The sequence below is a fragment of the Podarcis muralis genome, chromosome 1 (assembly GCF_964188315.1).
Source record: "Podarcis muralis chromosome 1, rPodMur119.hap1.1, whole genome shotgun sequence".
Taxonomy (NCBI): Eukaryota; Metazoa; Chordata; class Lepidosauria; order Squamata; family Lacertidae; genus Podarcis; species Podarcis muralis.
In genome coordinates this window covers 70,021,125-70,033,222 of record NC_135655.1, presented here as the reverse complement: position 1 = coordinate 70,033,222, position 12,098 = coordinate 70,021,125, and the positions used below count along the sequence as shown (strand labels likewise).

At 44.0% G+C, this 12,098-nt stretch overlaps 1 protein-coding gene across 1 annotated transcript in view; it reads right to left on the bottom strand.

The window, feature by feature from the left end:
* Nucleotides 1-4,054, bottom strand: part of PDE3B (phosphodiesterase 3B) — a 52,436-nt gene extending 48,382 nt beyond the window's left edge. Inside the window, exon 1 of the mRNA XM_028732314.2 lies at nucleotides 2,605-4,054. Coding sequence (XP_028588147.2) covers nucleotides 2,605-3,624 — 1,020 coding nt within the window. The 5' untranslated portion in view covers nucleotides 3,625-4,054. The remainder of the gene's footprint in view (nucleotides 1-2,604) is intronic.
* Nucleotides 4,055-12,098: the final 8,044 nt, after the last annotated feature.

Here is a 12,098-nt window from a genome sequence, read left to right as displayed (position 1 = left end):
AAAAGTAGAATAATAATAATAATATTTATACCCCGCCCATCTGGCTGGGTTTCCCCAGCCGCTCTAGGAGGCTTCCAACCAAATATTAAAAACACAATATAGCATTAAACATTAAAAACTTCCCTAAACAGGGCTGCCTTCAGATTTCTTTTAAAAGTAAGATAGTTGCTTATTTCCTTTGACATCTGATGAGAGGGCGTTCCACAGGGCAGGCACCACTACTGAGAAGGCCCTATGCCTGGTTCCCTGTAACCTCACTTCTTGCAGTGAGGGAACAAACAGAAGGCCCTCAGGGCTGGACCTCAGTGTCCGGGTTGAATGATGGGAGTGGTATACAGGACCGAGGCCGTTTAGGGCTTTAAAGGTCAGCACCAACACTTTAAATTATGCTCAGAAACGTACTTGGAGCCAATGCAGGTCTCTCAGGACCGGTGTTATATGGTCTCGGCTAGAAAGCTAGGAAGAGATATTTGCACCATTAAGATTGATCATATGTATATAATATAATATACTGTATTATTAAATGGATTTTTTAAACTTGCTTGAATCTCCCTGCAGAAAGAAGGGAGTGTACTTTAAAAAACTACATAAAATTAGTTTGGTACAAACTTCTGGCATAATAAGGCCATGATTTGAATACTAAGGTAATGGGCTACATTAAGAGTTACTAACTGATATACAACACCTATTAACTCCTTTTGAGCAATATGAATTGGCTTTTTAATGTTTAAAGAAAAAAGCTAAAGAAAAAGGTGTAGAAATTAAAATATTCATGTTCCTCTATTTGCAATGTTTTACGCTAAAGAAGCCCTATATACAAAGGGCATTTACTATTATTTATACTGTATACATTACATTATTTACTATATTTATTAGCAGGCTACTTCAAACATCTGACTACAAAACTATTTCAGAAGGCCTACTAATAATCCTATGCTCTATAACAAAGATGATACTTTCAGTTAATTTCTACTTTATTTAAAATAAAAATGCAATGTAAATTTCCTTTATCATAGTAAATATGAACAAAAAGTTTTAGAAAACTAAGCAGTAAATCTTAGACTGTGTTCAAGAACCGCTTGCTGGAGACACACAGAACTTAAGATTTTAATCAAAAAATACAATCACATTACAATAAAACAAACTAAGCAGCCATACAGTACATTTCTAAGTTCCAGCATATCCATATGCTTTTTCACTTCACACAAAACCTCAGTATAGAAAAGCTTGGTCTCTGAGAACTAGACTGCCCAACCATATATTGTATATGTTTACTCAGAAACCAGTCCTACTGATTTCAATAGGGCTTACTCCCACTACTGTATTTGTGCATAGAATTGCAGCCTTAGGATACACATTAATAATAAGTTTCTTGATGCAACATAAGGTGGAGCCAGTTCAATAGAAACTCCTCAAATGCTTTCTTAATTTGTTACTGGCCAATTTTTGTGTGATAGTCAATTTTTCCAGTTAGGAGGAAATCCCATACTAGCTGTCAACTCTAAAGTTTTTCCAGTATCTGACTATTTCTATTTGGGGTATTCACTTTGCTGACGCAAGATAATGTATTATGCACAAGGTAAATTACAGAAGAATAGAAAAAAATGTGCTCACTAAAAATCCCTTCAAGCACAATTCCTGCTGACAAAGATGGCTTGATTCAATCACACATACACACTACATATGCCAGTTGTTTCCTATGACAGTACAGCCAGTAAATGCTTTGTCTCACTTCAGAGCTGAATTTCAGCTTTTCATACAACAAATGCTACTAGCTTAACATATTGAAACCCTATTCTCTAATGCTGATACAGGATTCGCAGTATTCTTTCCTCAGCCTTGTTTCTTGGCACCATATGAAACCGTTATTAATCCTCTATGTTATCAAAGCATAACAGGTTGCCTCTCAAATTCTGTTAAAATGCTCCTTTGTTTTTTTAGTAAGTGAAGCTTGCCCAGTTTGCTGGATTTCAATGGATCAAATAATAAGCAATGCTGCACGAAAAACTGTGAACAAACATCCTCTTCATTGGCAAAAGAATTCTGTTTGCATGTTCACACTTTCCCCCATCCTTCTCCATGGCACTACCTGGCTAATTCCAAAAGCTCCATGGTTGCATGGAAATTCATACTAACTTTGCAACTGAAAAGTCTTTCTTGCTGTACTGTTACTGACCCAAAATACATCACTTCACCATTTTTGCTATCCTGTTACAAAGTCCTAATAAGGCTTCATTTTATGTTCCTATGTAACTGAGCATGGAGCATGCAAGTTTTCAAAAGGGGTAGAATATCAGGAAGCACAACAAATAGTCATGTAGCACCTCAAAAGCCAATAATATCAGGGCACACAGGACTCTTGTTGTTTTTCCTTCAGCAGCTCCCTCTCTGGAAGTTTATACCAGGAGACTGGAGTTCTAAGTACAGACCAAATCGGAATGTTCAGTTTCACCCCGGATTTAAGATAAACCTAAAGCATCAAAATAGTGGCCTGAGCGCCTAGCAAGCAAACTCCGATCTTCTTTCTCCAGCGTCCCTGGCTGAGGCCAAAGTTTTCTGTTAGAGAAAAGTTACCCTTCACCTCCCTGCCGGAGGAAGGCTTACCTGTTCTCTGGAAATGCAAGGCAACGAGGGTCTTCTGAACATTTTGCAGCTCCCATAGTAACTGGTGGACGTCTCCCCCAAAGACACGCAGCTGGATCTCCTCCGGGGTCGGATCACGGGCACTTTTTCCTCTGCTGCGCCGCTCGGCGACTTGGGGTAAGGAGACTGGCGGTGGTCGGGCGGCGGCGGCTGGGGCTGGTGGTGCAGCTGGGGCTCCCGTCCAGGCGAGCAGCAGCAGGAGGCGAAGGCGCAGCGCCGTCCGCCCAGCAGCGCCAACAGGCACCCCGCCACTCCGACGGCGCCGGACAGCAGGGGTCTAAGGGCCGGGGCCAGAGAGCCCAGGCTGGAGAGCGACAGCAGCCACACGAGGGCGGAGAAAGCCAGCAGCAGGAGTCTCCTGCGGTGCCCGAGGCTGCGCTGCGCGAGGGCCAGTCCGGCCACGGTGCTCAGCGTGGCCAGCAGCCGGCCCGCCAGCACCTGCAGTTGGGCCGTCGGGGGGCCGGGGGCGCCCTGCTCAGCCGCCTCCTCTCGGCGGGGGAAGAGCAGCGCCGCCAAGTCCCCCGCTTGGCAGCACAGCGGCAGCGCCAGGAGCCACCGGGGGCCGCCGGGCTCGTCCCGGGCCAGGTAGCAGGTGAGGAAGAAGAAAGCACAGGCGAGGGTGAAGAGCGGGCTGAGGCACTGGCCCAGCCCCGCCAGCAGCGCCCCCGGAGCCGCCGCCGCCGCCTTCCTCTCGCCCTCGCTCCAGGCGAGCCAGCACGAGAGCAGCAGCGCCGCCGAAGCGGCAGCCAGGGCGCCCAGCCCCACGGAGAGGGAGCCCCGAGGGCAAGCGGCCCGGAGCAGCGCTACAGAGCCGAGCGGCGGGCTCTGCGGGAGCGGGGTGGCGTGGCCCTTCACGTAGCCGTTCCTCAGGCTGGGCTCCGCGCCGGCCGGGGCAGGAGGAGGCGGGCTGGCAAGTTTGTTGTTATGCCTGTGAGGAGCGAGGGGGGAGCAGGAGGGGGAGGCTTCTTTCTCTTCCCTCATGGTGGTCGCGCGGGAAAAGCGGGAAGGCCGTCAGCTTCTCTTCCCTCCGGGCTTTGCCTCGCTCATCTTCGTCGAAAGAAAGGCACGCGGAGCGAGGCGGCGGCGGCGGCGAGCGGAGCCCAAACGGCGGCGACGGCAGAGGCTGAGAGTCCGGACTCGGAGCATGGTGGGTAAAAGGGGGGAGGAGGGAGAGAGAGAGGGAAAGGTAAAAGTATCTCTTTCTCCCTCGCTCGCTGCGCTCCCTCAGAGGGAACTCGCGGTCGCCTCCCAGAGCTCAACGGCTGCAACGGTCCGTTCGCGCGCGCTTCCACGCTCTGAGAAATAACGACTTTCAGGAGGGTCCGGTGTGGCGAACGAAGTTTTGCGCCGCCGCCGCCGCGTGAAGTCACGTGGCAGTAGGCGCCGAAAGCACCGACGAAGTAGAAAATCCGCCACGCGCCCCCCCCCCCTCCGCTCAAGGAAAGTTTCATCCTAACGGTCGGAGGTGGAGGGCGGCGGGAGGCCGAACAGCGCACGAACTCGGAATATATTGGCAGTAACGCTGCAGTTCTCGCCCTGCGTACTGGGGAGTAAGCCCCGCTGATTTCCGTAGGACTTGCTTCTGAGTAGCAGGGCCAGCATGAGGCCAAGTGAGGCGACCGCCCGCCTCGAGTGGCAGGTTCCACGGGAGCAGCAGACCCGGGAGGGAATGGCAGGGGCTGCCCTCTGAAGCCCCCTGGTATATCTGCACCCACCTGGCATGGTTCAGAGTGGGACCCTTCTCCCTCCCTGCCCCATGACGGCCTTTGATTCCCCTTTCAACTGACTGGTGGGGTTGATTTGATTTTCCACCTTGGTTCCTGATGTAGATCTTCACTCAAACCCCTTCTTTCCTGGTCTGGGGGGGGGGCACCATTCTGTGGTTCATCTCAGATGCCAAAAAGATTTGGGCTGGCCAGTGCTGAGTAGAAATGGATAGGCATGTGCAGTTCATCCCACTGAGTTCAGTGGGGCATAGATCCAGGGTAAATAAGTACAGAATTGCACTTTAAATGTCAGGGATGCAACACTTTTCGTCTCAAACCTTCACACTGGATGCTTCTCTGTTTCACCTTTTTTAACATGCAACTTTTATTAGCTTAATATTTTTGTCTCTTAAAGTGTTGGCAGTGGAACAAACAGAAGTTCTTCCTATGAAAAGTAATTGATTAGAATGGATTTTAGATTAGGCCCCTCATTAAAACTGCATTTTAGACACAGCTGGTAAAAGGTCATTTTCACCATTTCGTTCCATCTTCAGGTCTAATCTAAAGCCCAATAAATTATCAGGATTCAAGAATGGGTAGGGCTATGCAACAAGTCTAGGGGTCATTCGCCATAAAAATAATTTCCATCTAATTGTAATGATGCATACACCTTATACGTTCCATATGTTATCCTCCCATTTTATGGATTCTGCGCTTTCCCTTGTAGGAAATTAGTGCTACGCATTTCACAGCGCTGTGCAGTCACCCTGCACAAGAACCACCAGCTGGGCCTTATCCATTCAGCTTAAGACTTAGGCAAGTTGGTATGTCAGGAGGTGTTTTTTTAAGGTTTGGGGGTCCCTGGCCATTCATGACTTTAAGCAGAAATGTAAGCTCCTTGAATTGGGCCTAGAAAAATAATTGTTAACCAGTGTAATCATTTTGGAATGGGAATTTGTGTTCAGACTGCTCCTCAATAGCACTTTGGCTGCCATATTTTGCATTAGTCCGTTTTTCAGGATCAGCACCAAGAACAAGCCCTCAAATGCTGTTACAAAGGGGATCGGCTTCCTGATGAGGACAGTGAAAGATATATGAATGATGGTGACACCCACCCTCTCTCCAATCTGTGCTGGTGCTGGATTGAGTACCCTTGGGTGCAAAGCTGGGTCAAAAGTAAATCACCCAGGTCTCTGCAAGTCATACCAGGCTGGTCCTTTATTGATGTTTTCTTCAGGACTAACCCGGTATTTATCAATAACACTGTCAGAGAACGAGTAACTAACATGGCTACTCCATTTCTGTGAGCTGGGGATCAGCTGACACTGGGTAATGGCTTTATAATAGCTAGCAGAGGCAGATTTAGGGCAGGGTGACTGGTTACTCCACATAGGGGCCAAGAGGGTGCCTTCCCTTCTTCCCAAAGCTCTGGGCTTTAGGAAGGAGGTGTGAGGGCTCCTAGAGTCTTCTTGCCTCCTACCCAGAGCCTAGTTAGCACTTGACCAACTTTGGGAAGGAGGTGTCAGGGCTCTATGACCTGCCAGAGCCTCACGACTCCTTCCCAAAGACCTGCAGGTCCCTTATATGCCTTGGCAGGGGGCAGGTGTTACATTTTGGCCTTGCACAGGGCCTTGCCATACTACTAAGGTAAACTCCAGTAGCTAGAAGAATACTAAGGTCAACCCCTTTTTACAAGATCTGAATAGTTTCCCCCCAAACCATATCTGCCCGTACTCACAGAGATGATAGCTCCTTGTTCCACCCAACTACTTCCCTTCCCTAGGCACATAAACTAACATGTTCCAAAGATGGGGACTCAAAAGACCATTATCTTAATGCTCTTAATGATATTCCCAATTTGAACAAGATGTTATTTTCACTTCTGCAGGTAAATTGATCCTACCAGGGAGCTCAGCTACACTAACATCTCACAAAGACAAAAAGGAGACAATGTTAAAAACAAAAACACCCTCAATATCCACTTAGCAACAAATTCTGCAATTCCACCCGTTTGTGTATAAAATACAAACTACAAACATTTTAGTAGCACAAGTCATCTTCTCTCATGCTGCAGCTGTAAAATACAGCCTATGTACCATTTAACAGCAGTGTTAAAAGTTGAAATACATAATTTTTTTTTTAGGTTTTTATGAAGTTCAACGACAGTATTCCTAAAGTACAGAAACAGTGCATACAAAGTGCCTATATTTCTCTGTTTGCAAAATAACTCTTCCCCCAAACTGCCCATGCTTAAAACTTGATTCTGTTGATACACACCCCATTTAGTAAAGCAACCCAGAATTCCTGCAATTTTAGCAGCCAAGGTCTGCCAAAGCATAGACATAACTCTTCTATTTGGTGTCCATAGTATACTACAAGGGACGCGAGTGGTGCTGTGGGTTAAACCACAGAGCCTAGGACTTGCCGATCAGAAGGTCGGCAGTTCGAATCCCCGCAACGGGATGAGCTCCCGTTGCTCAGTCCCTGCTCCTGCCAACCTAGCAGTTCGAAAGCATGTCAAAGTGCAAGTAAATAAATAGGTACCGCTCCGGCGGGAAGGTAAATGGCGTTTCCGTGCGCTGCTCTGGTTCGCCAGAAGCGGCTTAGTCATGCTGGCCACATGACCCGGAAGCTGTACGCCGGCTCCCTCGGCCAATAAAGCAAGATGAGCGCCACAACCCCAGAGTTGGTCATGACTGGACCTAATGGTCAGGGGTCCCTTTACCTTTAGTATACTGCAAGAAATTCTCTCCTAAACTCACCTCTGTCAGTTTGAGACTGGACGCTGTGCCATTATCCCATTTACGCAAACAATCCTGATCCTTTGGTCACCTAAATCACACATCTAGCTGGCACTCATGATATGCAGCTGAAAATGTCTCCAGAATCAACAGCCATACAAGTATCTGTTTCAGGAAGGGCACTGTGCCAATCTCTTTATGTAAACTGCCTGGTACACCTAGTACCCAGGCAGACATGGTGAAACACATAGAATATAACTGTTTGAAAGCACAAAATTTTCGAACCCCTCCTACAAATGCCCATTCCAGAGAGGACACTGGCCCCCTTTCCATTTGTAAAGGCAGCTCAGAATATCTTGCTCCTGGACTATCTTTGAGTGGCCACTATTGGGAAAGGTTAGTTTTGATTTATATAACCGTTCAATGCTTAATCTCAGCTAGGGTGGGCGGCCTCGAGCAGCATTCAGGGGGAAAAAAACACTTTTCATTGGGATTGACTTTTGGCAGTCCTGGGAAATAGCTGACATGGTGTGGGGGGTTATTTCATACTTATCTGCTTTCCATTTTATAACTCCACTTCTTCCACCAGCTCTATATTCACTTTGGGTGAGAAATTTAGATGGTGGTGCCTCCAAGCCATTAGCTTTTATGTATATACAGAAGGTATCAGAAGCCAGCAGACAAGTGGTTCTCACCTTACTCTGAATTCTCTGCAAACCCCGCCCCCCCCCCTTATCTCTTGCCCTTGCCTGAAGATAGCATGAATCCCAAGGGGGATTACTCTTACAAGGTGACCTTTTATTTACACACACAGACACACACACACAACCACCTTTTAAAAGGAACTCTCTCCAAACTAGTCAAAACTGTCCAAACTAGTCCAAACTAGTCAAAACTGTTAAAAACAAGTCAATAGTTAAAAACAGTAGGAACTAATATATTGAACCAGTGCAATCTTCATTACAATACATGGCAGGAAAAAAATGTTCTTAAGGTTGAAGAAAGAACAATGAGAAGACTATGAACACCTCCCAAGTAACAAGATTCCACAACTGATGGACCACTGCTAAAAAGATCGTGGATATATTGTATTGCCTATTTTTTCATCTTTTTTAATAGCTTAATGTATATATTTCTATATGTTTTAGCCCATCCTGAACATTGGGGGTGGAATAGGCTTGAAATGTAAGTAAAAATTTAATAATGTTTGCATTATATTTATTATTATTTCTCTACTTTTATATACTGCTTGATTGTAAAATGTTTCACAAAAAGAGTAAGACAATAAAACTGATGGAATATGCATGTGCATTCAACTGTGTAATGGTATTTGATCACCCAGGAGATTGCAGTTGCAGAGATAAGAAAAGTCATTCCGTTGTCTGGAGAGGTCACTTCCTGGTTCTCATGAAGAAGCTGTTTTCAACAAAGCCCATCAACGGAAGCGCGCAGTTGTATTGAGGCAGCATCAGGTGTTAAAATTTTGTATCCCTAACAATTTTGCACCCAGGGCAACTGCCCCTGAGCCCCCCCTGCCACGCTGCCCCACTACTTCCAACTCTACAATTACCGGTATTTGATTCTATGAAACCATATATCATCTATGAGCTATGAATGGTGACTTACCGAAGGCTCAGTACTGTAAAGCTATTTCTGTTGCAGGTCTGGGACTACAAATGCAGAAGAACTGTCAATCACTAGTAGTCCCCACTAGTGGGGTCTGGTTGCCTTGAGGGGTCTCAAGTTCTACAGGACTGTTGTAGACATTTTACCATTGCCTACATGGAACCATAGAAAAAAATCAAATACACTGTTTTCAGAAATGTCTTTACACCAGTGAAATCTCTAATAATGTAGGCATCATGCATTATGTACTGTCTGAAGTCAGGAATCTGTCAAAACAATTGCAGAGGAAGGATGTTTCGATGCCAGAAGCTGTCTCGCTGTTGTCAAGGCAGGATCATATTTCTGCTTCCAAAGCAGATGGTCTTGGAGCAGAGGTGACTAAGATGGCGCTGCCAAAGAAAATGTTTGCTGTACATAATGTTGAATTGAAATAACACAAAGCGGTTGCAGCCAATGCATTATTCGGCAAGTTGGCAAACTGTAAATAAATGTGAACGATGTCAACAGGACTCCCAAAACTAAAATTCACTCTGAAAAATATTATGAAATACAATAACTTGGCTGGGTATATTATACCAAAGTCATTTCCTGTATTGTAAATCAGAAGTTAAGTATTAGCACAGACTTCATACATCTACAGCTATCATCTTATGCATATAGCTGTTTCTTATCAATGGCAGATACATTTTAATCATCATCCAAACAGTCTCCCAGGTGCCTTCTCCAGTGTTTTAAAATGTCATTCTTTAGTGGATGATGATATACAAAAATTCAGAACTGTAGCCAGATAAGCTAGGATGATTAAATTTTCTATACTTAACATTTTGTCCACAATTATATTTGCTGGGCAACATGAGAGTGGGGAGAGGGCTGTTGCACTCCTGCCATGCTTGTGTGCATCCCATAGGCATCTGAGAACTAGATAGCCCTTTGGTCTGATCCAATACAGCTTGTTTTAAATTCCCGAGGCAGATAAGAAAAACACTGACTTTATTGCTGTCTTTATAAAAATGTTTTTTTCATGGCCCATGCTCTTCTGCTATTTGCACTACACCTTGGCTTGGATCCTACAAACATTTCTGCTTACCATTTTCATTTATTTGAAGTGCATTGATGTGTTTCAGAGAACTGCTACAAGGAACTGAGCTATGCATACTCCACTGTAGAAGCATAACTGAAATATCGATGGGCCTCATAAATGTATATCTTGGGAAGAAAAATAGAATGATTGATCATGATCCAGGCATGCTTCCATGCTAAAAAAGTCTTTTGTGGATGTAGTTCCATAAGAGCCTGCTGAATGAAGCCAATGGCCCATCTAGTCCAGCATCCTGTTCTCATAGTGGCCAACCAGAAGCTGCTGGGAAACCACAAGCAGAATTTAAGCACAAGACCTTTATCTAGCTATCTGAGCTAGATTTGCAAAATGAGCTCTGAAAAGCTGCTCTGCTCCCATTCCTTTCACAGCAACATGATCTGAAGAAATCAGGCGAGGTTTTTCACAGCAGGGTGGTTGCTCAATTAAAATCGGCAACACTTTTTCTGAGCATTAGTTCAATTTTCATAATAGGTAGATGTTTCAAAGTGAAAACCAATACCATAATTATACAAAAAACACAAAAAATGAAGCCATAAGATAGTTTGAGAAATGATTATTGGTATTTCAGTAATAAGTATATTCTTGGAAACAATATAAAGTTCTAAGAAATGGCTTTTCACATTTCATGCAATGGCAAGTTTTCAACTTACAGTACTGTAGAGTAAAATCTAGATGTATTAAATCATTTGGGTTTTTTTAATGTAACATACTGTGCATACTATATCATTATGTAAGTTTAACCACAACCTTTTCAAAGTTTGTTTTTGTAAATTAGTCCAATCCTATGCATGTTTTTATTGATGGGTCTTGAATCTGAACCTGTTTTCTTCTGAGTTTAAGACAAAGTAAAAGCATATTATTGCTTCCGCAGTGCAGTCCTATTCCTGTTTACCTAGCAGAAAGACCCATTGAGTTCAAGAAGGCTTAAGGTAAGAATGTATAGGATTGCCCCCTAACTCCCTTTTCCCTTGAAAAAGGTTGCAATCCTATACATATCTAGATATAAGCATCACTGAACCCAGTGGGCCTTCTGCTGCAAGGCTACAGCCTAGATTAATTGATTTCACTGGGACTTATTTCCAAGTTAAACCACAGAGGGTTGGGCTTTACAGTTCTGATCACCTGATGCTGGCAAGCCTGTTCAGGTCTAATGCATATTGTGATAAATCACAGAAGGACTCCAAGGCAGAGGGGGAGAGAGATCTTGGCAGCAATAACATTTTAAAAGTAAAAAAGGACTTTAATGTTATTTGACTTTTTAAATGGTTGCTAAAGAACAACATGAAAAGAACATTATTTACATTTTGATCTTTGTAAAAGGTCAAATGTTCTATTACAGAGTTACCAAATGAAAAGAGCTGAGGAAACAAATTTAAGAATGAAAGCAACTCTTTGTTTCACAGCAGCTAGACCATCTGCTGGGCTTCCTTAGATGGCTTTTGGTACAGAGGATGCAGTTTGGGTGGTTGCTGCTTGACAACTAAAGAGAAAAATGGATGAGTAAACACAACTGGCAAACAAGATATGAAAGACAGAAAAGATTATTTGCTGAACAAGGCTGCCAACTCTGAGAGTGCATATACAAAGGCATAATGAAAATAATAGATTAAATAAATAGCAATTGAAGCAGTAGTTCCCATCTAGTCGTGTAGTAGGGAATTACAAGGGTAAAAAGACACAAGCCTCACATATAGCAAAAGGGACTCCAGACAAATTTGCATTAATGATAAGTTTCCATATCAGAACTTTTCTTTTGCGTTGGCAGACAAAATATATTGTAAACCGCCAGATGATCCTCGGCTGAAGGGAAGTATGGGAATTTAATAAATAAACAAAACAAATATAGCAATGAGCTGATAATATTCTTGATCACAACAGCCAAAAATGTAGCAAAACCTATGTAAAATGCTTATACTTGGGGACATAGCTTGTGACAACTAGGATCTGTTACTATTCTGTGAGGATGAGCAAGAATAATTTTGAAAGTCTTTAAAGACTCTTTAAGTAGGATGGCCAGGTGCCTTCTGTATCTTTAATATTTGTGCAGAAGAGAGGATTTCAGCAAGTGTAACTTGCATAACAAGGTACCTTTACTGAAATCCCCTTTTCTACTCAGACTATTTAAAAGGGCAGGAATCCTGTCCTCTTTCAACAGGTCTCCTACCCTTTCAAACATGAGAGCACAGAAAAAAGAATTATGTGCCCATTCTTCCTCATACCCCCAAAAGAGTGAATATGTGCTATGGCAAAAAGGAAGGATATAACAGATGCATGTATCTTTCT